A 22,656-nucleotide genomic window follows, 5' to 3' on the forward strand; every position below is an offset into this window, starting at 1 on the left:
CCAGTAGAACATGGCCTAGAAAACTCCTCACACCTTTCACCGAAATTGAGGAGTCCATGGAAGTTTTTATGGATGATTTCTCCATTGTTGGAGACTCGTTTGAAGAATGTTGAATCATTTGGGGAAGGTAACTTATACATGTATTATTAGTTATACAAGTTTTTATATTGCAAACACCAAACACCATATTAATTTTATACATAAGCCTAACTAACTACCATACATGGTATTACTTATACAAGATCTAATACATGTATAATATTTCTCCTACTCAACTACCAAATAACCCCTTAGATTCCTAAAAATCCATAGTATATGCTCTAGATTTGCCACGGGTGCAAAATCATTTGATGCCAACACTAATAAATGATAACAGGCACCTCGTGAAATAGTAATACCAATAATATATATGCAAGTTGGTTTACATATCATTGTAATCGAAGAAAAAGAAAAGAAAAGAGAGACAGAGATAAGTGGTACGGAAAACCAAATGCGTCCGTCACCTGTAAATGGTTGGAAAACAATGCAAAATTTCTATCGTAGAAATGATGGCTTGGCGCACCAAAATGTTCCTTAGAGAAATAATTGATTCTTCATGCTTCTTTTGAGTTGTTTTCCAATACCTATTTCTTTATTTTTATTTTTTTTATCACAAGGCAACAAACTTTGGTTACATGATGATTTCATTATCCCATTGTAAATAATATCTTTAATTCATTTTGATACGTTGACCTATCATTATGCTTGTATTTGGACATAAAAAGAAGCCTCTCCTTTTAAAAGAAACAACAAAAAAATTTCTTAGTTGATGGGATATAAATGATGTCTTAGACTTCTAGTGGGGTGTTTTTAATTTTCATTTCATGTTATGAACCTTTTTTCTTTGTGGGGTTTCTGAGAGGAAAATAAATAAATTAGAGTTTGTGCTTTTCCTCTTTTTTCTAATAAACCATGGCTCTAGAAACACTCTTTTGAAAAGAAAAGAAACTTCTTTTTTTTTCTAAAATTGTTTTTGAAGAATTGCTTTGCTAAAGTTTCTTTTTGAAAAAGGCTTTGGGACTTTGGTCCAGTAATAAGAGCGCAATATATGATGTGTGGGTTAGACGCACGTCACGAGTTTGAATTCTATTGCTTGCAAAAGTATTTACGTTGAAATTCCACTGAATTTCGAATTGACACTCAAATATTTCTTTCTCTATTATCAAGAAAAGTAGTTCCATGTTAAAAAACAATGACACCATAAATGAAATGGGAGAAAAAGAGAAAAGTTGTAGAAGGAATATTCAACTTCTTAACAGTTATTCCTAGTTCAAATTTTCAGGCAATACTTTTCCATATGTGATAAAGTTTGGCTCTAATAACACTTCCTCAAATCACAGTTTGTCTTTTTTTTTTGAAAATTGACACTTAATAATAGCTATAGTCTAAGATTACAGCTACATGGTTTAAGGAAATATCAGCTTACAAACAAATGTCTTTCACTTTTTAATGTTCTGAAGTTGAGGTTTTTGGTTAGTATAAGTCATTCATGAGAAGATCTTCCACTTCAAGTGAGGTCTGTGAATTGAAGAAAGTAAAAACAAAAAAAATGATCTTTACTGATCTTTTAAGCACAAAGAATTCTTCAAGATATCAGGGATTCATACAATAGAGATGGCATAATGTATATGGAACCTAACCTATCTATGGTTACTTAAATCCTAAACACTGACTCGACGCCAAGCTTACTACTGCATTATCTCTGATGACTCCCAAAACTTGAGTAGCCTTGTGTGTTCTTGTTGTTCAATTTTATTAGTAAGGTAAGAAACTAATGGAGTTACAACTATGATAAAAGAGATGTTTCTGTTGGGAAAACACAGATAAACACAAAAATATATATGGTCAAAATAATGGAAATAAAATGGGAAAATAATGACACCAAGAATTTTACGTGGAAACCCTTCTAAATAAGGGAAAAACCACGGGCTAAGAGGAGCAACTGATATTACTATAGTAACGAATTTTACACCGTGTAGCCACGAATACAATACTCAAAGTGACTACTACACACTCAAAAGGAATAACACTCTTTTGATTTCCACCTTACTAAAATATCGCTCACACTTTATTTTTCTTCACAAACTATTTTTCTTGTATAGTCTATGGAAATCTCACAGCTCTCTATATTTTTCTTTCTCTGTGAATTGGTGTGTCAAATGAGGAGCTGAAGAGCTCCTTTTATAGATGCAATTGCATTGCACTATTCAAAAACCATGCCACTGAAAATTTGCATTGTTGCAAACTTTGTTGACAAAAGAAAAAGGTTTGCAGCTATTGTTGACAAACAAATTTAGTTGCGTTTTCTTTACAACAATTGCAATCGCAATTGTTGACCCAAAAACTCATGGGATGGACCCCACAAATCTCCCCATCCAGTCCCATGTACTAGAAGGAGGTATCTTCATCTTCTCAGAGAGAGCTCAGGCCAACAAGTTCTTTGCATAACTCGAACTTGTCCCTTGTTACCACTTTGGTCAACATATCTGAAGGATTCTCATTTGTAGAGATCTTTTCAACCTGCATAAATTTGTCTTCTATCTTTTCTCGAATCCAGTGATATCTCACGTTTATGTGTTTCGTCCTTGCATGGTACATAGAGTTCTTGCTCAAGTCTATTGCACTTTGACTGTCATAATAGACGACATACTCCTTTTGATGCAAGCCAAGCTCTTGAAGAAATTGCTTGAGCCATATCATTTCCTTGCCAGCTTCAGTAGCCGCAATATACTCAGCTTCAGTTGTAGATAGTGCAACACACTTCTGCAACTTCGACTGCCATGATATAGCTCTCCCTGAAAAAGCAAACAAATATCCAGTAGTGGATTTTCTGTTATCAAGGTCACCTGCCATATCAGCATCTGTATAGCCCTTCAAGATTGGATCTGATGCTCCAAAACACAAGCATTTATCTGAGCTTCCTTTAAGATACTTGAGTATCCACTTCACAGCTTCCCAATGCTCTTTTCCCGAATTGTCAAGAAATCTACTAACAACACCAACTGCGTGAGCAATATCAGGTCTAGTGCATACCATTGCATACATTAGACTTCCGACGACGGAGGAATATGAAACTTTGGCCATGTTCTTTTTTTCCTCCCTAGTTGTAGGACACATCTTCTTGCTCAGCTTCATATGACCAGCAAGAGGTGTACTAACAGACTTAACATTCTTCATATTGAAACACTCTAGTACACGTTCAATGTTCTTTTTCTGTGACAACAAAATCTTTCTTTCATCTCTGAGACGAGTAATTCTCATGCCCAAAATTTACTTGGCATGACCCAAGTCTTCCATAGCAAAAGACTTACGCAACTCTTTCTTTAACTCGTCAATCTTGAAAGTATTGTTGCCCACAATCAACATATCATCCACATACAACAAGAGGATGATAAAATCATTGTCTGAAATTTTTTGTACAAATACACAATGATCTGAAGAAGTCTTCTTATAGCCTTGTTCCCCCATAATAGATTCAAATTTCTTGTATCACTGTCTAGGAGCTTGCTTTAGGTCATAAAGACTCTTTTTGAGTTTGCACACAAAATTTTCTTTACCTTCTACTTTGAAGCCCTCAGGTTGTTCCATATAAATTTCTTCTTCTAGGTCACCGTGAAGGAAAGCCGTCTTCGCATCCATCTGCTCAATCTCTAAATTAAGACTAGCAGTCAAACCCAGATTGTACGAATCGAGGACACTTTCACAACAAGAGAAAATATTTCGTCAAAGTCAATACCATTTTTTTGACCAAATCCCTTAACAACCAATCTAGCTTTGTACCTTGGCTTCAAGTTGTGTTCTTCAACTTGAACTTTGAACACCCACTTATTCTTCAAAGCTCTCATGCCTTTGGGCAATTTTACCAACTCATAAGTGTGGTTCTCATGCAGAGACTTCATTTCATCTTGCATGGCTTTAATCCATTGATCCTTGTGCTCATCTTCTATGGCCTCCTCATAACATTCAGGTTCTCCCCCATCAGTGAGTAATACATACTCATTGAGTGAATAACGAGAGGAAGGAACCCGCTGCCTTGTGGACCTCCAAAGCGGAATATTTGATTCGTCCACAACTTCATGAGCAGGAGGATCATCAATAACAATATCATTGTTATTATCAACATCAACATGTTGATTCGTTACATGATTATGAGCGTCACCGTGATCATCAAACCCAACAACATCATGCATACTTGTGTGAGCAACTTCTTCTAGATGAACTATACCATCAAAACTTAAAGATTCTAGCTTCTCCGCTTTGTCAATATCTTCAATTGTTTGAATCTCCATGAAAATAATATTACGGCTTCTCACAAGTTTCTTCTCAATTGGATCATATAGCCTGTAACCAAATTCATCAAGGCCATATCCAACAAAGATGCACTGCCTTGTCTTGACATCTAACTTTGACCTCTCATCTTTCGGCACATGTACAAAAGCTTTGCAACCAAATACTCTCAAATGGTCATAGGAAACATCCTTTCCATACCAAACACTATTTGGTACATCGCTTTGCAAAGCAACAGTAGGAGATAAATTAATAACATGTGCAGCGGTCAATAAAGCCTCACCCCAAAATGAGTTCGGCAACTTTGCTTCAGAAAGCAAACATCTAACTCTTTCCATCAAGGTTCTGTTCATCCTCTCAGCCAAACCATTAAGCTGAGGAGTCTTCTGGTGTCTAATACCTTGATGCTTGTAGTATTCGTCAAATGGTCCATAATATTCACCACCATTATCAGTACGAATACATTTCAGTTTCTTTCCAGTTTCTCTTTCAACTGAAGCCTTAAACTGCTTGAAGACACCTAACACTTGGTCTTTAGTCTTCAAGACATAGACCCAAAGTTTTCTCGAGCAGTCGTCAATAAAAGTGACAAAGTAGAGTGCACCACCCAATGTCCTTGTCTTCATTGGACCACATAAATCAGAGTGCACCAATTCAAATAACTCTGTCTTTCTTGAATGAGGGTAAGACTTAAAGGAAACTCTATTTTGTTTACCAGCCAAGCACTTCTTTTCTAATTTAGCACTTTTGAAATTTGACAATAATTTCTTCTTGGCTAGAACATTAAGTCTTTTCTCGCTGATGTGGCTAAGCCTCTTGTGCCATAACGTTGAAGGGTTATCGCTTTCAACCACATTCACCATATCAACACAAGTAGAGGCCGTAGTCCAGTATAGACCACGACGTTTGTTACCACGAGCCACAACCAAGGAACCCTTAATGAGTTTCCATTTTCCATCACCGTTGGTACTAACATATCCTTCATCATCCAAAACACCAACAGAAATCAGGTGTAGACGAACATCAGGAGCATGTTTCACATTGTTCAAAACTAGTTTAGTTCCAACACTAGTTTTCAGACAAATTGTACCAATACCAACCACCTTAGAAATAGTCTCATTAGCCATACTCAAGGTTCCAAAATCACCAGGAGTATAAGAAGAGAAAAAATCCTTCCTTGATGTCACGTGAGATGCGGCACCAGTGTCCACAACCCAGCTTGACTCATCACAAGCAATATTTATCATATCCGCATCAAGGACGGTAACAAAATCTTCGGTGGTGACGGTGGCTAGGCAATTTTCATTGACATCTTCTTTTTTCCTCTTTGTTTTTGTTTTCCCTCTTCAACTTCCTGCAAAACTTCTTTGTGTGCCCTTTCATGCCACAATGATAACACTTAATATCCTTAAGTTTGCCTCTGGATTTGCTCCTATTTTGTTCTCTATTCTTAGAACCACGAGTTTTGTTTCTCCCCTGGAGCTAGTTATCAGGACATCGACGAAGAAGAACCTTGAGATTTTCTTTTCATCTCTTCTTTCAAGACACTATTCTTGGCAGAATCCATTGAGATCACACCATCCGGAGCAGAATTTGACAATGAAGTTCTAAATGTTTCCCAAGAGTCTGGTAGGGAACCAAGTAGAAGCAAACCTTGAATTTCTTCATCAAATTTAATGCCATAGCACATAATTGGTTCATGATCCCCTGGAAATTATTCAGATGGTCTGTCATCGGAGAACCATCATGATACTTTAAACTTAGCATCTGCTTTATTAAGAACATTTTGTTGTTGCCAGTCTTCCGAGGATACAAACTTTCAAGATGCTCCAATAGGGTTCAAGCATGTGTCTCTTCAGAAATATGGTTCAACACATTATTATCAACCCATTGCCTAATGAATCCACAAACCTGTCTATGCAACAGATTCCACTCTTCATCTGTTTTATTATCAGGCTTTACAGTGGTAAAGACTGATTGATAAAAATTCTTGACATAAAATAGATCTTCCATTTTCCCCTTCCAAATGGCATAGTTAACACCATTCAAAGTGACCATTCTACTTGTGTTGGCTTCCATTGTTTCCCCCCCAAAAAAATAGTTATTGCAAACCAAAGTAAATCTTTTATGATGTGGAAGTTCAGACTGTGCTGCAACCACAGAGCATACTCAGATAAAACCTTGGCTCTGATACCAGTTTGTTGGGAAAACACGAATAAACACAAAAATTTATATGGTCAAAATAATGGAAATAAAATGAGAAAATAATGACACCAAGAATTTTACGTGGAAACCCTTCTAAATAAAGGAAAAACCACGGGCTAAGAGGAGCAACTGATATCACTATAGTAAGGAATTTTACACCGTGTAGCCACGAATACAATACTCAAAGTGACTACTACACACTCAAAAGGAATGACAGTCTTTTGATTTCCACCTTACTAAAATATCGCTCACACTCTATTTTTTTTAACAAACTATTTTTCTTGTATAGTCTATTGAAACCTCACAGCTCTCTATATTTTTCTTTCTGTGTGAATTGGTGTATCAAATGAGGAGCTGAAGAGCTCCTTTTATAGATGCAATTGCATTGCACTACTCAAAAATCATGCCACCGAAAATTTGCATTGCTGCAAACTTTGTTGACAAAAGAAAAAGGTTTGCAGCTATTGTTGACAAACAAATTCAGCTGCGTTTTCTTTACAACAATTGCAACCGCAATTGTTGACCCAAAAACTCATGGGATGGACCCCACAGTTTCTTCTTGTACTCATGATTTTGTTAGAGTTCTTTACCAGAGTTAGGCAAAGTCCCAGTCGTCGTCAATCTTAGTAAGGAGAAGAAAAGTCCTATGTTAAACATGAACAACAAGAACAAAGGGATAACATTTAACTTAATTCAAATTTCAAATGTACTTTTCTTTCCATGCAAGATGAAATTGTCCACATAGAACATGCTAGGCAAATGCAATATTTTTTATTTGAAAAGTAGGTAAATACCATATCCAAAGTTCTCCAAGCATAGAAAAAAGAGAAGAAAATACAACATCAGCTTCAAATCATCTTCACCCTATCTAGACAAGTAGTTAAGCAGATGGGAATAGATTCATTTCAATGATCGTCAAGTCATTGATATAAATTAGAGGTTTGAGCTATTTGTATGTAGAAGAATTCTTTTCCCTTTTAATATGTTTTTTGGTCAAAGAACATTTTAGTTTTTTTGTCTAAACAGAATCATGGCTTTACCCTATGTCAAACATTCGTTGACGCTTTTGATCATTGTGCTCCTTGGGTACCTTACTTTGGCTCAATTTCCTGATTATCACACGGTGAAATTACCCACAACATGGATAAACAATAATGTCTCGTCTATCAATGTTACAAAGCCCTTGACATGGCCTTTTTACTCATTCAATCAATCATCTGGACCTTTCATGCGAATTCTGATGCTCAAAGAGATAGAAAAGGACATGGGATATGCTTGTGGTTTTGCTTCAAATGGAGAGGATGATTCCTTTGTGTTTTCCATTGGAATTATACGTCTTCGTCAGGACTTTCTAGGAGCTCAGCGCTGGACTGACCTTGAGCTGGTCTGGTTTGCAAACAGAAACCATCCAATTCATGAAAATGGAACGTTGCAATTGTTGCAAGATGGAGATTTAGTGTTAAAAGATGTGGATGGAACTCTTGTATGGTCTACAGGCACCGCGAATAAGTTTGTTTCGGGCATTAAGATGATGGAGACTGGGAACCTTGTGCTTCATGACATGTATAATCAGACTGTCTGGCAGTCTTTTGATTATCCAACAGATGCATTGCTTCCAGGCCAGAAATTAAGGTCTGGTCAAAGACTTGCGGCTAGAGTTTCTTCGTCCAATTGGAGTGAAGGTAACTACTATATCTCTGTAACCAATCAAGGCTTGTTTGCATTTTACATATCAGACAAGCCACAGATGTATTTTAAGTTTTTGGTCAGTGGAGAAAGGGATAGCTTTGATGAAAGTTATGTCAAAGCAGTGAATGGTACTTTTGCCTTGTACATATCTTCAACCGAGCCGAATGAGCCAAATGCTGTCTTCTCAAGACCTTCAAGGATGAAATATTTGAGATATGATTATGATGGACATCTTCGAGCCTACACCGAGGGAAGTGATCAGACAAACGATCTTTTGGCAGATTTCATTGGGCTTTGCGATTACCCCACAGCTTGTGGTAGTTTGGAGCTTTGCTCAAATGGAATTTGTTCTTGTCCAGGTCCATTAATAAAAAGTAATGATCGACAAAACAACGGATGTGTAGAGGTTAGTCCGGTGGAATGTGATGGACAACGCTCCCACAGAATGGACCGTGCTTCGGATGTCTATTACTTTAACTATGTCGACACTGATGCAGCAGCTCTGAGAGGAACAGATGAGGAAAGTTGCCAAGAGTTGTGCTTGAAGAACTGCTCTTGTAAAGTAGTTCTCTTCCGGTATTTCACTAACTTTTCAAGTGGTGACTGTTATTTACCCTCTCCTGTTCTGTCACTTATAATTGATGGAAAGGGAAGAAGTGTCTATGAGTCATCTGCATTCATCAAATTACCAAATGATGCAGAAAAAGGAAAGTCTACAGCTACAAGAAGAACTGGCATTATAGCTGGATTAACTGGTGGAACAGTTCTTCTGATAGCATTAACTGTTGGCATCTTGATTGCTTTCAACAGAAAACACACATTACAAGAAAATAATGATGATTACTCAGGGGAGATATCTAGCATTCTAAGATTTTCTTATGAACAGCTGAAGATGGCAACTGGGAATTTCCAGAAAAAGCTTGGTCAGGGAGGTTTCGGCTCAGTTTATGAAGGAGTTCTTCGAGATGGTCAGAAAGTAGCAGTGAAGGTTCTTGATGGTTTTGGCCAAGGAAAGAAGGAATTCTTGGCAGAGGTCCAGACCATAGGAAGCATCCATCATGTTAATCTGGTTAGACTAATTGGAGTTTGTGCTGAGAAAGAGCGCACAATATTAGTTTATGATTTCATGAGTAATGGATCATTGGATAAATGGATTTTTGGCACAACCTCTACTCAATTTACCCTTGATTGGAAAATAAGAAGAAAAATCATCCATGATATAGCAAAAGGATTGGCTTATCTTCATGAAGAATGTACGCAAAGAATAGTCCACTTAGATGTTAAGCCGCAGAACATTCTGCTGGATGACAATCTTTGTGCAAAAGTATCTGATTTTGGCCTTGCCAAGTTGGTGGATAAAGATCAGAGCCATATAGTGACCAGAATTAGGGGAACCCCTGGATACTTGGCTCCTGAATGGTGTAGTGCATTCATTACAGAAAAAGCAGATGTCTACAGCTTTGGAATTGTTGCAATGGAGATCCTTTGTGGACGCAAGAATGTGGACTATGCACACTCACTGGAACATCCACATTTGCTTAGCTTATTTATGGAGAAAGCCCAAAACAATCAGCTTATCGATATGATGGGAAACTACAGCGATGATCCACAATGCAATACATCAGAAGTCATCCGTATGATGAAGCTTGCTGTCTGGTGCTTACAAAATGATTTTACTCTGAGGCCTTCCATGTCAATGGTGGTTAAAGTAATCGAGGGGACAATGGACATTGAATCTCACTTAGACTATAGCATTCCAAATTCACAAACAATTGCAGCAATCAAAAGAGTGGCAGACACCACGACTAACTTGTTTCCTTCAATTCTTTCAGGACCTAGGTAAGCATTTCTAAGCATGATGAAGAGTCAATAGAGAAAAAGAAAATCCCCCCTCCTTTATCCTATTTCTTGTCTGATCCCATGATCATCATTGTTGTATAGTTATTTATTGGTTTCATTTGTGTTGTTTTTCTGTGACTTAGTAAGATACTTCAATTAATTAAGAACCATGGCATGATTTCCAGTGTAAATCCAAACAAAAATGAATGCCTAAGTTCAATTGTTGTCTATAAACGTCAAAGTAAACAACTTCAGTGTCATGACTCAGTGAAAGTTTTTAGAGACAGGCTACTCAATAGATGTTTTGATACTCTAATTAGTTACAATTATGAAGCTTTACAAAGTTAACTTCCTACATCCAGTATAGTGACTAGGTGAAATTATGCAAACAGAAAAGACATTAAATAGTTGCTGGAACGATTATAAGAACAGTACATTTGGAGACAGGACCTTTACATCAGCTGTAGTTCATCAGCATTTCTCTTCTCCATCCTGCAGACGAAGTAACAATTTTTGATTTGATAAGAAGATCATAATTTAAACATGTAATAGAATTCATATTTTTGTATTTGATGGAAAAAGAGAATATACTAGGTCCATAGTTGAAGATAAGCCTCCGTCTCATCATTTAAACTAGCAGCAGCCTTTGCAATCAAAGCTTCTCTTTCCATAGCAATCTTGCTTTCCACCATCTCCTCGATCTCTGCCATAGCCCTTGAACGATTCAGTTCCTGCTCAGATTCCTCTGCTCCTTCATTTTTAGACTCTGAATCATCTTCAAACAGTTTCTCCCAAAACTCACGATTCTTAGCATTTTGAGCAGTTGCTTCTTCTTTCTGTTTTTCATTGGAACTTACGGAGCCACCAGCAGAGTTTGATGTCTGTCCGATCCCATCCTGGACAGAGCCAGCCACACGATCTGGTGACTCCACCAATCGTGGCCTCCTTGTGGTGTCATTGCTGCTAGAGTCTCCTCTGACTTCAGATTTCTCGAGAAGTAACTTCATAATATTCCTAATTTCTTTTTCCTTACCGCATCCTAGCAACATAGGAAAGAAAGATCTCATGTTTTCTTGTCCATCTTTCAACTTCTGAAGTTCTACCCTCAGACTAATGTGATCATTCCTCAACTTCTCCAGCTCCTCTTCCAGATTATTGTTCACCAGATCAACACGAGGACTATGTGAACCTTGCTGTGGGTTGTTCTCCTTGGATAGTTGAATCCTGCTTTTGATATTTTTCAGCCAGTGCTTTTTCCCAGCCCGAAACCATGGATTTCCATACTCACATTTGTAAGAACAGACCTTCCTAAAACGCTGAAAATTCATCCGTTCTTATCAAATCAAAGTTCCAAATTATTACTTCAAATAAAAAAGGAAACAAACCAAATAGCACCAAGATGCATACTGATCAGAACGTTAAATTAAGACGAAAAAGGGTGTTACTGTCTAGTATTTATAGACTGAAGCTACACAGATGTTGAGCTAGAAAATGAGAAAATAGCATAGAAAACATATCAGAAACAGAAGTGGAAATTGCAGTAACACTATCACAGATTTTGAACTAGTAAAGATGAAACTGAAAATTTGAGTCATTAACCAACAGAAATAGGAACACAAAACAGAAAACAATACTAAAGGAGAAGTCAAATTTCAAGAAATCAATACAAATGAGATAAAAACTCAGGAAACATATTGGAAACAAAAGATGATTGATGTTATAACACTGTCAAAGCTGTTGAAGTAGTAGTGATGGGAACGAAATTTCGAGAACTAGGAACACAACACAGAGAATGTTACTTACATAGTTGTTGAGCTGGTAAATGAAGCTAGATAAATTGCTATGTTTGAAGTACTTTGGAAGAACTTCAACACAAAATTTGTTAGGATCAGTGATAAGAAAAGTAGTTTTGCTAGAAGTCCAATGTACTAAGGGATCAGTTTCAGGATCATCCACCATTTCATATGTCTTCAATAGAAAAGGTGGTGGAGAGTTTCCTCGTAATCCGGTGAGCCTCGGTCGACCTCGACCAACAGCTCCTCCCCCTCTTCTTCTTCCTCCTCCTCCCTTTCCACCAATTTCTTGATTGTTGATCTCCATTCTTGATTGATGATATTATTTTCTTTGAAACCTTTTGAGAAAACTTGGAAGTGAGTGAAATAATTGATCATGCATGTTTGTAAGTTATATAGTGTGTAAAACATACTACATATATATTATGAAATCAAATATTTTCAAGTACAAAATGCAGAAAGTTTGCATTAGAATCAGGACCATTGGTGTTTTTTTCTTTTCTCTTCCTCTAAGTCACACACAACAGCCAGCTGCTTCTAAGTTGTACCTCCTCCGTCCTTTTTTACTTGTTCAGTTGCCTTTTATGCTCTTTTAAGAAAAGATTAATTAAATTTTAACTAATTTATTTTACTACATTTTTTTAATTATTTATACTTTAAAAATCTAAATTTGACTATTACTCTAATCAATTTGAAAAATGGTCACTTAATGATAATCTAAATTGTATGACATTCAGTGTTTACATCAATTCTATTAATTACTGTGATTAATGATGTGAGAATATATATTAAAAATTTATTGATTAAACAAAAAAACTTATGTACAAACAGTGTGTCGTACATCTATTAATTTGGTATAAACAGTAAATTTATTCTATTTTCCTCACAATAAGTGTGAGTTTTATTCTCGCAGACCCCCTTCCCTTCTCTTCTTCTTTTCATCCCCTCTTTGCAATAAAACAAAAAATTAGACAAAAATATAATAAAATAAACACACTTTTTTGAAGTTGAATTTTTAAAATAAATGTTGACACATTGTTAGTTACAAATAAATTATTACACTCTCTTAATGTTAATATATCATTCCTTTTGAAAATAGGAAGATAAACAAAAATTGTTTCATATTCTTTTTTATCACAAGGGAACAGAATATTCATAGAGTCAATTTTAATTCTATTAAAGATTGACTTTTAGTTGATTAGTTGGTTGTAACATAGTTGGTTCAACCATTTCCATTTTAAGTAAAAATAAAATAATCAAATAACAAAATACTCAATAATTGAAAGAAAATAATTCATGAGAATTTTTTTTTCTATTTCTCAAATTCGAACACACCCTTTTTGGAATTCTTTTTATTTTATTTTATTGTTTTTACATATAATACTTCTAATTCTTGGGTACAAGAATGTCAAAATCACCAACAGTCCATTCTGCAACTCGATTAGCATCTCTAAATATTTCAGTTCCCAAACCAATTGAACTCCACTTCCTCCTAGCTGGTGCAGTGCCTGGATCCTACAATTAACACGTTGTGTCATTAATTTCACACGTTAAACTATACTGATAGTGTAAAAAGTCTTTATATGTCTAACAGTTTGTATATATAACTTAAATTGATTCAAACCTAGTAAAAATATAGGGATTGTGACATCCTCCCAACATCAAGCTCCCAAGTTGTTGGATCAGCAATCCAACCTTGTCCTTTCTTAGTAGGATAACCATATTCACCCCAAACAGGATGTGGCAAAATCTGCAAAATCTCCTGAGGTTGAGGATTGCTATAAGGATCACATGGTACACTAGGCTGCTCAACATGCTCCCCATTCCCTGGTGTACAATACATATGGTAAGCCTCATAGGGATAATGAGACTTGTCGGTTCGATGAACTTTTGTTCCATTTGGAAATGTGTGGTATGGAGGACACAATTTAAAGTCATCTGGGTTGCACCAGGATGGTGTTTCTGGATTCAGGATCATCTCACTGTATCTTGTGACATCTGAAGTCACATCTCCATCACAAGGTTTTCCATTGTTCTTCCAACAACTCCCTATGTCCATCAGATAAAATTGGCTTTTAGGACCTCCACCTTGTAGCACATTCAATCTGAATCTTACCTTAAAATTTGGTGATTCTGCTATCTGCATAAAAATTCAATCTTTTTCAAAATGGTAATCAAGAAAATGAACAAAATAGCAAAAAATAAAATAAAAAAGTTTATGTTTTTACTCACAATTTTTGACATGCCCCTAGTTTGATAATGGTATCCACCAGAAAAACCAGAAGTGGCATCTGATCTCAAGTAAAGCATTAACCAAGGATACTTTGTTGAGGTCCTTAAAACATGAGAAAAAATCCAGCTTTTACCTAGTTCTTTCTGCCATCGTATAGAATATAAAGAGGTGTTCATGTTTGCACTATCTCGGCTCGAACCAGCATTCAAATCCCATGTTCCATGAAAACCCCCTTTAAGGGTTGTCCCTTGTAAAGTTGTGTAATTGTGGTAAATCAATGGCTGATTCATACATCCTTTGCCAAAACATGGAAATTCGCTAGGAGGATCGAATGGACCTACTTTGTGTCCGTTTTTCGGGCATTTACCAGCATGAGTATCCATGTTACCACTCTTAAGCCTGATCATCCAGAATTGCCATGGATTTGGCTTGTCATCAACTTGACATTTTGATCCTAAGTATAGTTCTTTCTCTGCTGCATAAAGGTCTACATTGTGCAATGCGGGTTTCGTCAGTCCTGGAAATGATTTTCCTATACCTAACTTGTTATCTTTCTCAGTCACTTTATGTAGCAGCCTATTTGGATCTGCACCACAGACAGAACAAATTCTCACATACAAAAACATTAACCATTACAAACATAACAAAATCAAGAAAACAGAAAAGTTCAACTCACTCTGTTGTTGCTGAGAAGAGCCTTTGTTTTGAACATCAAAGCAATCAGCAGCTCTTGGGCATCCCATTTTGTGGGCTTCCTCTCCAACCTCATTGCATTGATTCCATGCCTCTATGGCCACTCTTAGTCCGTCGCGTCGCGTCCCTGGATCCCCAACAGCTGAAATGTACTGATCATTTCCATCAAGACTTAAGGAGAAAACCCCAGAAACTTACACATTGATTAGCAAAAGAGAAAGCAAATTGAACCAAGAAATGAAATTTTAAATTGAGCCATGTCTAAGTTTTCTAGCCTTGTGTGTACACTAGCTATCTCTATTTATATATATTTTATTTATGTGGATGACTTCACATTTATGTTCTTTAAATAAACATCTCAATCTTTTGTAGATTACATTTTCATAAACATTTAATTTAAAGTTAACAAACTTAAATGACATTAAATTTTCTTTGATTATTGGGAGGCGAAAAGTAGGAATGTAAATGGAGCGGGGCGGACGCAAAGCACAACTAAAATTAATTTCTCTTTTATTTTTTAAACTAAATACCCTTTGGCCATGATTTTACATGACAAGTAAGCAGTGATTCCTATTAACTTTAACTCAAAATCCACCACTTGTCCTGTCCCATTCTGCCCCTATTTAAGGTTTTCCCTATCATGTCTTGTTAAGAGCTTGTCCTGTCTCGTCATGTCCCAATAGACTATAGTGTTCCAAATTCACAAACAATTGTAGCAATCAAAAGAGTGGCAGACACTGCGATTAACTTGTTTCCTTCAATTCCTTCAGAACCTAGGCAAGCATTTCTAAGCCTGATGAAGAATCAATAGAGAAAAAAAATCTTATTTCTTGTCTGATCCCTTATGATCATCATTGTTGTATAGCTATTTCATTTGTGTTATTTTTCTGTGACATAGTAAGATACTGCAATTAATTAAGAACCATGCATGGCGTGATTTCCAGAGTAAATACAAACAAAAATGACAATTGTTGTCTATAACAAATCTGTAAGCATCAAAGTAAGCAACTTCTAATGTCATGACTCGGTGAAAGTTTTTAGAGACAGGTTACTCAATAGATGTTTTGTACTCTAATTAGTTACAATTATGAAGCATTTTTTCAAAGTTAACTTCCTACATCCAGTATAGTTTCTAGGTGAATTATGCAAATAGAATAGGCATTAAATAGTTCTTATAACAAGAGTCCATTTGGATACAGGACTTTCACATCATCAGCATTTCTCTTCTACATCCTGCTGACAAAGTAGCAATTTCGATTTGATAAGAAGATCATAATTTAAACATGTACTAGAATTCATATTTTTGTATTTGATGGAAAAATGAGGAATTATTTTATGTCCTAAATCTTCCCTCCATAAATAGCCTTTGATTAACAATTACTCTTAATCCAAGTATAACGTTAGTTTCCATCAAATTAATCATTTTTGAATGGGTAACTAATGAGAAGACTGTTTCTTTGACCTTTTAATTGCTCCTATCAATCACTCTTAATTGGACTTTACTATTGCAACTTAAAGTCTAACGATTTGAAGAGATCTTTCTAGCATATATATTTCTATGTCCTTCTTCACTGAGGGAGAAGAGAAAAAAGTGATGAATACATATTCTTCCTCCAATATTCTTGTGCTGGGTTTTATATTGAAGAATCTTTGTTAGTTGATGGCTCCCAGTTTTATACTAGAAGAATTTGTTGAATCATGGGAATATCCTTAAGAACAACACCTCAAGCTATGAGAATTACTACAAGTGTTCGTATTTTTCTTAAGATTTACAATGATCTTAAGAAATATTCCTAATTTATTTTTCTTTTCCGCAGCCTAGCAAATTAGGAAAGAAAGATGTCATGTTTTCTTGTCCATCTTTCAACTTCACAAGTTCTATCCTCTGACTTATGTGATCATTCCTCAACTTCTCCAACGATTATTGTTCAGCAGATCAACACGAGGACTATGTGAACCTAGTTGGGGATTGTTCGATCTCCTTGGATAGTTGATTCCTGCTTTTGATATTTTTCAGCCAGTGCTTTTTCCCAGCCCGAAACCATGGATTTCCATACTCACATTTGTAAGAACAGACCTTCCTAAAACGCTGACATTTGTTCTAATCAAATCAAATTCCAAATTGTTACTTCGAAATCAAAAAGGACAAAGCTTCCAACAAATCGAAACCATATTCACAATAACACCAGATGCATACTAATCATAACGTTAAATTAATACGAAAAGGGTGTTACAGTCTAGAATTTATAGATTGAAGCCACATAGATGTTGATCTAGAAAATGAGAAAATTACATAACATATCAGAAACAGAAGTAGAAATTGCAGTTACACTGTCATAGTTTTTGAACTAGTAAAGATGAAGCTAAAAATTCAAGTCCTTAACCGACAAAAATAGGAACACGAAACAATAACAAAGGAGAAGTCAAATTTCAAGAAATCAATACAAATGAGATAAACACACAGAAAAACAAAAACTGATTTTATTGTCTTAAATCAAGAAAAGCAAAAATTGTTTCATCTTTTTTTGTATCAAAAGGGAACAAAATATTCATATAGTAATTCTATTAAAGATTGACTTTTAGTTGATTAGTTTGTTGTAACATGGTTGGTTCAACGATTTCCATTTTAAGTCAAAAATAAAAAATAATCAAATAACAAAATATTCAAGAATTGAAAGAAAATAATTCATGAGAATTTTTTTTTCTATTTCTCAAATTCGAAAACACCCTTTTTGGTGTTCTTTTATATTGTTTTTACATGTAATACTTCTAATTCTTGGGTACAAGAATGTCAAAATTACTAACAGTCCATTCTGCCACTTGATTAGCGTCTCTAAATATTTCAGTTCCCAAATCAATTGAACTCCACTTCCTCTTTGCTGGTGCAGTGCCTGGATCCTGCAATAAATATGTTGCATCATTAATTTCATGCGTTAAACTATATTGATAGTGTAAAGAGCCTTTATACAATCTAACGGTTTGTATATATAACTTAAATTAATCCAAACCTGGTAAAAATAAAGGGATTGTGACAGCCTCCCAACATCAAGCTCCCAAGTTGTTGGATCACCAATCCAACCTTGTCCTTTCTTAGTAGGATAACCATATTCACCCCAAACAGGATGTGGCAAAATCTGCAAAATCTCCTGAGGTTGAGGATTACTGTAAGGATCACATGGTCCACTAGGCTGTTCAACATGCTCCCCATTCCCTGGTGTACAATGCAAATGGTAAGCCTCATAGGGATAACGAGATTTGTCGGTTCGATGAACTTTTGTTCCATTTGGAAATGTGTGGTATGGAGGACACAATTTAGGGTCATCTGGTTTGCACCAGGATGGTGTTTCTAGATTCAGGATCATCTCACTATATCTTGTGACATCTGAAGTCACATTTCCATCACATGGTTTTCCGTTGTTCTTCCAATAACTCCCCATGTCCATTAGATAAAATTGGCTATGAGGACCTCCACCTTGTGTCACATTCAATGTGAATCTTACCTTGAAATTTGGTGATTCTGGTATCTATATCAAAATTTAATCTTTTTCAAAAGGGTAATCAAGAAAATGAACAAAATCGCGAAAAAATAAGAAGTTTATGTTTTTACTCACAATTTTTGACATGCCCCTAGTTTGATAATGATATCCACCAGAAAAACCAGAAGTGGCATCTGATCTTAAATAAAGCATTAACCAAGGATACTTTGTTGAGGTCCTTATAACATGGTGAAAAATCCAGCTTCCTTTACCTAGTTCTTTCTGCCATGTTACAGAATAGAAAGATGTGTTCATGTTTGCACTATCTCGGCTCGAACCAGCATTCAAATCCCATGTTCCATAAAAACTTCCTTTAAGGGTTGTCCCTTGTAAAGTTGTGTAATTGTGGTAAATCAATGGCTGATTCATACATCCTTTACCAAAACAAGGAAATTCGCTAGGAGGATCAAATGGACCTATTTTGTGTCCGTTTTTCGGGCATTTACCAGCATGAGTGTCCATGTTACCACTCTTAAGCATGATCATCCAGAATTGCCATGGATTTGGATTGTCATCAACTTGACATTTTGATCCCAAGTATAGCTCTTTCTCTGCTGCATAAAGGTCTACGTTGTTCAACGCTGGTTTCGTCAGTCCTGGAAATGATTTTCCTATGCCTAACTTGTTATCTTCCTCAGTCACTTTATGTAGCAGCATGTTTGGATCTGCAGAACAAATTCTCTCATATAAAAACATTAACCATTTCGGGTGTGTTTGAAATGTTTTCAAATTTTTTCATGTTTGGTTGGTAAAATGTTTTTCAAATCAACTCATTTTGCTCAAAAATTAAGAAAAAAATGACTTCATATTACAATTTATTTTTAAAAAAATATTTTCAACTTCAATTTTTTATTTTTTACCCCACTCCTACCCTGCCAACCCCTAACCCCCCCTCCCCTAAAAAAAAAAAAATTAAAAAATTATAGTTTGTTTTTAAAAAATATTTCAATTTTTTGTTTTATTACCCCATCCCACCTCGACCCCCCATCAACCCCCTACCCCCACCAAAAACTAATAATTTAAGTTTGTTTAAAAAAAATATTTTCAACTTCAATTTTTTATTTGTTTACCCCACCCTCACTCCTACCCCATACCAGCCACCCCTCCCCCCTCCCCCAAAAAAAATATTTAAAGTTTGTTTTTAAAAAATATTTTCAATTTCAAATTTTTATTTTTCCCCCGGCCAGCCTCCTACAACCCCCCCCCCCCCCCAACAAAATAAAATTTAAAGTTTGCTTTTGAAAAAAAAAAATTCAATTTCAATAATTATTTTCTACTCTCTAGTAAAAAATAAAAGAGATTTTCTCAAAAATATTTTTCATTCATAAATTAAACATTAAAAAATACTTTTCGGAAAATATTTTCTACTCCCCAACCAAACATGAGAAAATAAGTCAAAAATCTATTTGTTTTCCAAGAAAACATTTTTAGGAAAATATTTTCCTTGGAAATACCAAACACACCCTTCAATAGGGGTGTGCAAAAATCGAACCGAAAAAATGTTATTGGGTTATTGTTAATGGGTTATTGGGTTTTTAATGGGTTTATAAAAAAAGTTATTAGGTTATTGGTTCGATATCGGTTCTTACTATTGGGTTATTGGGTAAAACGATAACTCCATAAGACGCTAATAATTTACTATTAGATATTAATAATTTAATATATAACTAGACACTATAATCATATCAAATTATTAGTACTCTACCCACTTCACACTTGGCCGCTATACTAGTATTTATTGTTTAATCAAAACCTAAAGACTAAAGCAAGGGTTCACAATTGTAGTTATTTGATTTTAGTTTTAGTTTTAGTCTTGTTGGACTATTTGATGTTAGTTTTAGTTTGTAATTGTAGGTTGTAGCTTTTGCAAGTTTGTAAATGTTTGTAATTTGATTAACATAAGAAATTTCATACTTTGTTTTGGCGGTGACGTGTAATTATTACCTTCGTACAATATTTTCTCTTATTAATGCAATTTCTCATTATCTTTCTTATTTTACTATATCAAAACGTTTAAAGAAGTGAGAAGTCATCTAATATTTTACTGACATTTTCTTATTGGGTAAATCGAAAACCGAACTGATAATGATAAAAAAACGATAAAAAATATCTTATTGATTTGTTATTGGTTAACATATTTAAAAACCGAACAAATAATACATATAACCGAACCGAACCGACCGATGCATTCAAACATAACAAAATCAAGAAAATAGAAAAGCTCAACTCACTCTGTTGTTGCTGAGAAGAGCCTTTGTTTTGAACATCAAAGCAATCAGCAGCCCTTGGGCTTCCCATTTTGGGGGCTTCTTCTCCAACCTCATTGCATTGATTCCATGCCTCTATGGCCACTCTTAGCCCGTCGCGTCTCATCCCTGAATCTCCAACAGCTGAAATGTATTCATCATTTCCATAAAGACTTAAGGAGAAAACCCCACAAACATACACATTGATTAGCAAAAGAGAAAGCAAATTGAACCAAGAAAATGAAATTTTAAATTGAGCCATGCCTAGCTTTTTAGCCTTGTGTGTATGCTAGCTCTCTCTATTTATATAGTATATTTTATATGTGGATGACTGACTTCACATATATGTTCTTTTCTTAAAATATCTCAATTTTTCTTTTATAGATTAATAACATCCTCAGGTCTTTAAAGATTGGCCAAATATAACTCCCTTTATTGTTTCTTTAAGTATTTGATAGTTGACTGTTTGATCATTTTTAACCTTTTCCCAAATTTGAACTTCGAAATTCAACTAAGTCTTTCTTTGACCAGAATTTCCTTATATGTCTTTTAAATTTTTTAAGTAAATAACTATTGTAATTTATAAATCAAAATAGTTGAAGTGTCTATATGTGAATTCACGGTCGAAGTTTAGAAGATTGGATCTCGAAAATCCAAATCTTGCCACAGAAAAATTGGACAGAGGGAGTAATGCCTTGCAGCTGGTTGGTGGTTGACACTTGCTCCAAGTTCCTATAATTGGTTAGGTTTCAAATTTGATTTTAAAATCACAATCAGAAAGGTTCTTTTAACCAAAATATCTCCCAACAAGAATGATGTAATATGACTATATGATTACTTTTAACAAGCATCATCTAACAAACTAGATGTTGATTGCCTTGTTTTCCAATGTGTATTCATGTCCTTTGAAACTTTGAAATTCATGTAGCCAACTCAAAAGAAATAAATGAAAGTGAACTTTGTTTCCTATATCACATGTAAAATGGAATCTTGTCCATTATAAAGTTAATAAAAGGAAGGACTTTAAACCATATATGTAAAGCAATTTCAAGAAACTTCTTTTTCTTTTTTTAGGAAGAACAATTTGTGCAAAGTCCAAATAGGAAATGGAATAAAATATGAGTAGTAATTTTTTTTAGTGCAACAACTTTGAGACTAGGAAAAATTGGTATTAATTCTTGAACATAAAGACTAAAGTAATGCCTTTTATCATGTTTGAGGGAAGTAAAAGAATTATGCTTTTGAAGATTTCAAGTGGCAAATATTCATTTCCAATAAATACTATTAAAGTCATTTTAATTTTTGTTGACACTACATATGCTTAAAACCAAATACAGACCCCACAAGAAGGTAGGTTAGAGAGAAACCATTTTGTGAGAATACACATAATTGATTATTCGTTATGGGCTACGAAAACTGGCATACAAATAATCAATTAGTTCTTCATAAGCATTAAATTTATAGTTTATCAATTTAAAGGAAAAAATGATAAATATACTCCCGAACTATGGTAAATGGTATATAAATATCCTCCGTCATATTTTTCATTCATTAGTGTCCTGTCGTCCAAAAAGTAGTGCACATTTACCCCTCACTATAATAGAATACTTATTTGGTACACGTGGCACAATCCTATGGATCAACCCAGTTTGACCAAATAATTAACCCAAAATTCAAATACTTGCCCATTACCCATTTAACCCACCTGATACACCCATCACACACACATATAGCCTATCCAAAAACCTAAAGAAAAATCTCCTTCTCTCAGATGTGCACTGTTTTTTGGACGGCAGGGGCATTAATGAACGAAAAGTATAACAGAGGGTATTTGTATATCATTTACGATAGTTCGAGGGTATATTTGTCATTTTTCCCTTTAAATTGATAAACTATAAATTTAATACTTATGAAGAACTAATTGAATATTTGTATGCCAGTTTTCGTAGCCCATAACGACTAATCAATTATGTGCATTCTTATCGAATTTATTCACTAAAATTAAAACTTCAAGGCGGGATGAGTGATATTTCTTTTCCATTTTTAATTAGAAGTCTCAGGTTGGAGCCTTGAAAATACCAAAAACTTCCGATAGA

General features: G+C 35.1%; 4 protein-coding genes and 1 pseudogene across 4 annotated transcripts in view; 2 read left to right on the top strand and 3 right to left on the bottom strand.

Annotated features, from left to right (window-relative positions):
• The window catches only part of LOC125836649 (probable WRKY transcription factor 65), a 212,052-nt gene extending 197,983 nt beyond the window's left edge, over positions 1-14,069 (top strand). The window contains exon 4 of the transcript XR_007443460.1: positions 14,048-14,069. The gene's annotated coding sequence lies outside the window, so the exon portion shown is untranslated. The remainder of the gene's footprint in view (positions 1-14,047) is intronic.
• LOC125836630 (G-type lectin S-receptor-like serine/threonine-protein kinase SD2-5) lies at positions 7,562-10,097 on the top strand. Its single transcript, XM_049515827.1, has one exon. It carries the CDS (start codon positions 7,562-7,564, stop codon positions 10,061-10,063), a length of 2,502 nt encoding a protein of 833 aa, XP_049371784.1. The 3' UTR covers positions 10,064-10,097.
• On the bottom strand, positions 10,650-12,159 carry LOC125836647 (heat stress transcription factor A-7a-like). Its single transcript, XM_049515847.1, has 2 exons — positions 11,863-12,159; positions 10,650-11,375 (listed from the first exon to the last, which is right to left on the bottom strand). The coding sequence occupies exons 1-2, from the start codon at positions 12,157-12,159 to the stop codon at positions 10,650-10,652; spliced, it is 1,023 nt and encodes a 340-aa protein (XP_049371804.1).
• Positions 13,239-15,037, bottom strand: LOC125836638 (uncharacterized; annotated as a pseudogene).
• Positions 15,038-17,463: 2,426 nt separating this feature from the next.
• On the bottom strand, positions 17,464-20,827 carry LOC125836664 (uncharacterized). Its single transcript, XM_049515868.1, has 4 exons — positions 20,546-20,827; positions 18,390-18,979; positions 17,787-18,302; positions 17,464-17,676 (listed from the first exon to the last, which is right to left on the bottom strand). The coding sequence occupies exons 1-4, from the start codon at positions 20,820-20,822 to the stop codon at positions 17,548-17,550; spliced, it is 1,512 nt and encodes a 503-aa protein (XP_049371825.1). The 5' UTR covers positions 20,823-20,827; the 3' UTR covers positions 17,464-17,547.
• Between the last annotated feature and the right edge of the window lie 1,829 nt (positions 20,828-22,656).

The sequence above is a fragment of the Solanum verrucosum genome, unplaced genomic scaffold (assembly GCF_900185275.1).
Source record: "Solanum verrucosum unplaced genomic scaffold, falcon-dt-bn FXZP01000278.1, whole genome shotgun sequence".
Classification (NCBI taxonomy): domain Eukaryota; kingdom Viridiplantae; phylum Streptophyta; class Magnoliopsida; order Solanales; family Solanaceae; genus Solanum; species Solanum verrucosum.